At 39.9% G+C, this 4,360-nt stretch overlaps 1 protein-coding gene across 1 annotated transcript; it reads right to left on the reverse strand.

Moving 5' to 3' along the window:
* Positions 1 to 2,905: 2,905 nt before the first annotated feature.
* Positions 2,906 to 3,986, reverse strand: LOC138892260 (secreted RxLR effector protein 161-like). Its single transcript, XM_070175964.1, has 2 exons — positions 3,755 to 3,986; positions 2,906 to 3,438 (listed from the first exon to the last, which is right to left on the reverse strand). Exons 1-2 carry the CDS (start codon positions 3,984 to 3,986, stop codon positions 2,906 to 2,908), a joined length of 765 nt encoding a protein of 254 aa, XP_070032065.1.
* Between the last annotated feature and the right edge of the window lie 374 nt (positions 3,987 to 4,360).

Consider the following 4,360-nt stretch of genomic DNA (forward strand, 5'->3'; position numbering starts at 1 on the left):
TTCTTGTAGATTAAGGTGCGAAGAGGTGAGTTCAACTTGGTGATTGGAAAGATTGTGATAAGGTATGTTAAGGCTAAGCCTTCCTTCATTTTGGCATGATCTCGTAGCTACATGTGTTAGTAATGAGACAAAAAGAGAAGTTCATATTCATGAATTTATTCACACTATTCTAGTCTCATAAGTTACAATATTATTCCTTATCGAGATTCTATATTCAATTTAGTATTGTCTTCTTCCAGTCAAGAGAGCAGCAAGCCTATATATACAGTATTACAGTATTTTTATTACCATCGAGCTATAATCGATGGGCAGGCCCCTATTGGGCAACCTCTGATCAGATGGAAAGTTATATACCGAGCCTACTGTGGCCGAGCGCCTATGAGCGAGCCCAGCATGGTCGAGATACATAGCCTAGTATGGCCGAGCGCCTATGAGCGAGCCTACTATGGCAGAGCAGTTATATATACCGAGCCTTATAAGGCCGTACAATTATTTTACTTACTATATTGAAGGAGTTGAGTCAGTATCAGCAGGTAAGTATATCTCCAGATCATCTTTGACTCCCAGTTACTTCCAGTTATTATATTATCAGTTCAGTTTCGATTTTCAGTTATGTTATTGCCTTACATACTCGGTACATTATTTCGTACTGACGTCCCTTTTCCGGGGACGCTGCATTTCATGCATGCAGGTTCAGATAGACAGACGAGTAGATCTCCTCAGTAGGTGTTTCCCGAGTTCAGCCTGATCGGTAAGCTCCACGTCTTTCGGAGTTGCCAGGTCTAGAGTGTTGTGTACATCTTATGTATATCTGTATATATGTTATGGGTAGGTCGGGGCCCTGTTCCGATCATAGTACATCTATCAGTAGAGGCTTTTAGACATATCCTGTTGGTTAGTGCAGTATGTTGGGTTTGTAGGCCTGGTATGTATAATTTGGTGGTTTGTCAGCTGTAGTAGCTATGACGGCCTTTTCAGCCTAGCTTTATATTGATGTTTAGTTAGCGCTAGTTTCCATTCAATTTTATATTTTGCTTCGCAAATTGTCTTGCAAGGTGGCCCCATGGCCAAAGTATGACATTATGTGTTCAAAGTCCCTTAGTCGCAATTTGGTACGCCAGGTTAGGTGAGGCACCGGGTGCTTGTCTCGCTCCTAGGTTCGGGGCGTGACACCTCTTCAACTGGGTCATCTTCCACATCCACATCCCGCAAAGGCATGTTTCCGAGAGGATCATTGTTGAGAGCCACTTTTTTGTACCTACAATCGATTCACAAAAAGATTAGTAACCCGGAAGGAAAAGAAGATAAGTCACACACAAAACCAAATATATAGCTAAATCCATTTTTAAGTCCCCGACAATGTCTCCAAAAATTGATATTGCCCAAACTCACACCACTAATTTAGGTTGCGAGGCGGCCGATGCAATAATAAAAATCCAACGCGAGTCGGGGTCGATTCCACAGGGAGCTTGATGTGGGATTAGGTATATACCTAGTGTGAATGTATGACTTGCCTAAGATTACACTTCCACATTTTCAATTGTTGTTTCTACTTCTACTTTTACGCTAAGGCTTGTAATTGTAAAGCTAAGAGACAATGTTTTTGGTTTTGGTTGTTTTTCAAGTTATAAAAGATCTAGGGTTGTGAATTCCGCCTAGTTGGTTACCTAACGGATTTATAGCTTTAGGGAATGTTTGGTTGATCGGGATACAATATAGAAATCACACGTAATTACTCACTCTATACCTCTAGGTAGTTTGCGTGATTTTTCCCAATTCGGCCTTCTCAAGTACAAATGGGTATCTCACGAAACAAGTGATAAATGCTCAAGTCGGGTCTTACTATCTCTAGATTCAACCCTTTAATTGGGCTATCAATTTCATGAGTTCACTCCAATTTCTTGTTAGCCAAGTTTTCCTAGACTTAGTCTCACTTTCTCAATTATAGACTAAGTCAATTAGGCATGAATCAATGTTTGCAACCATCAATTCTCAAATTCAAGCAAGAACAAGGCTAAAATTCATATACCCAATCACAAATAAGCCCTAAATCAATCACCCATTAAGTACCCATACTAGAGTTGGGTCACAACCCTAGCTAAGGGTTTAGCTACTCATGGACAATAAAGAAATTAAAGAAGAAAATAAGATAAAATGCATAATAATTGATTAATGAAAGAAAACCTAATGTTTAAATGCTAAACTAGTACAAAGTTGTCCAATACAGTAAATAAAAACGGCTCTAAATGTTCAGGAGCACAAACCTTAACCCAAAAATTACAAAGAGATCTATTTATACCCAGCTAAAAATATCTGACAAAATTGCCCCTGCGAAGGTTGTGCGGCCGCACAATTCTGTGTGTTGTCTGCACTTTGAGACTGACTGGTGGGTATGGCTTTCTGCGGTCTGCACATCTTCAAGCTCCCAAACTTCAGCTCTCTAAGTCTAGTCTTCTGCGGCCGCACAATAATTGTGTGGTCCACACTCTATGAAGAAATCTTATTAGTGCATCTTCAGAGTTTGCGGCCGCACACAGTATTGTGTGGTCCACACTGTAGCCCTTTTTGCCTTGTTTTGGTTCTTGTCCAATTTTACTCCTTTTTGAGTTGATTTTTACTTTTTTGGCTCGTTTTCCAATATTCCTACAAGAAAGCACATTTAATTAGTTCTCGGGAATACCTTTATATATTTTTGAGCTAAAACGTAAGTAAAAGAGAGCAAATAAGCGGTCAAAATCCCTACTTATCACTGATCATTCGAATTCACAAACTTTGTAGCAATATATCCTGAGAGTATCTTTTCTTTGACGAAGTGACAGTCAATCTCAATGTGTTTAGTTCTTTCATAGAACACCAGATTTGATGCAATATGAAGGGTAGCTTGATTATCGCACACAAGTTTCATCTAGCTGATGCCACAAAATTTCAACTCCTTGAGCAATTGTTTGATCCAAACTAGCTCGTATGTTGCCATAACCATTGCTCGATATTCTGCTTCTACACTAGACCGAGCAACTACATTTTGTTTATTGCTCTTCCAAGACACTAGATTGCCTTTTACTAAAACACAATATCCAGACATAGAATGTCTATTAGAAGGTGATCCTGCCCAATCAGCATTTGAGTATCCAACAATCTGCTCATGGCCTCGATCCTCAAATAATAACCTTTTACCTAGAGCTAATTTTATATATCGAAGAATGCGGACAACTGCATCCCAATGACTATCACATGGATAATCCATTAACTGACTTACAACACTCACAGGAAAGGAAATGCCAGGTCTAGTCACTGTGAGATAATTTAATTTACCAACCAGCCGCCTATATCTTGCAAGATCGCTAAGCGGCTCCCCCTGTCCTGGCAGAAGTTTAGTATTCGGATCCATCGGAGGGTCAACAGGTCTACAACGTGTCATTCCTGTCTCCTCAAGAATGTCTAAGGCATAATTCCGCTATGAGATCACAATAACTGAGCTAGACTGAGCGACCTCAATACCCAAAAAATACTTTAGTCTGCCCAGATCCTTAGTCTGAAAGTGTTGAAAGAGATGTTGCTTCAATTTAGTAATACCATCCTGATCATTGCCAGTAATAATGATATCGTCAACATACACCACCAGATAAATACAGAGACTTGAAGGAGAATGCCGATAAAATACAGAGTGATCAGCTTCACTACGAGTCATGCCAAACTCCTAGATAATTGTGCTGAACTTACCAAATGAGGATCGAGGAGACTACTTTAGACTAACCACAATGGAGGGAACGAGTCAAAGGACTAACATATGTAAGACTAAAAGGATAGCTAGGGTCATAAAGAATGGAATCTAGAGTGACAGAAGATAGGCGATTAGCTTGTCCAACTCCTTTTGCTTTAGTTTGAAACCCATTGGCTAAAGTAACAGTGGGAAGAGACTGTGAATACACAATATTCGACAAAAGAGATTTATTACCAGAGATATGATTAGAAGCACCTGAGTCCATGGCCTATGGTCCAAGAGTACTAGACTGGGAAACACAAGCAAAAGAATTACCAGCAACAGAAGTATCAGTCTGAGCAACCAAGGCTACTTGTGGAGATGTCTGCTTGCTTGCTCGATACTGAAGAAACTCATTATATTCTCTTTCATATAAGGAAAATCCCTGGTTACCTATAGTCTCGGTCTAAGAAACATAAGCATTTTTGGGTGGTCGACCATGTAAAGAATAGCACACTTCACGAGTGTATCCAAGTTTATGACAATAAGAACACTTGGGTCTAGATATTCCAAAATGACCTTCTCCTCATCTATTCTCCATAGTTTGAGATGCCCGATTTTCCACTGTCTGGGATGCGAGAACAAAGGAGTCAAGTGTCT

Source organism: Nicotiana tomentosiformis, chromosome 5 (genome assembly GCF_000390325.3).
Source record: "Nicotiana tomentosiformis chromosome 5, ASM39032v3, whole genome shotgun sequence".
NCBI classification, from domain to species: domain Eukaryota; kingdom Viridiplantae; phylum Streptophyta; class Magnoliopsida; order Solanales; family Solanaceae; genus Nicotiana; species Nicotiana tomentosiformis.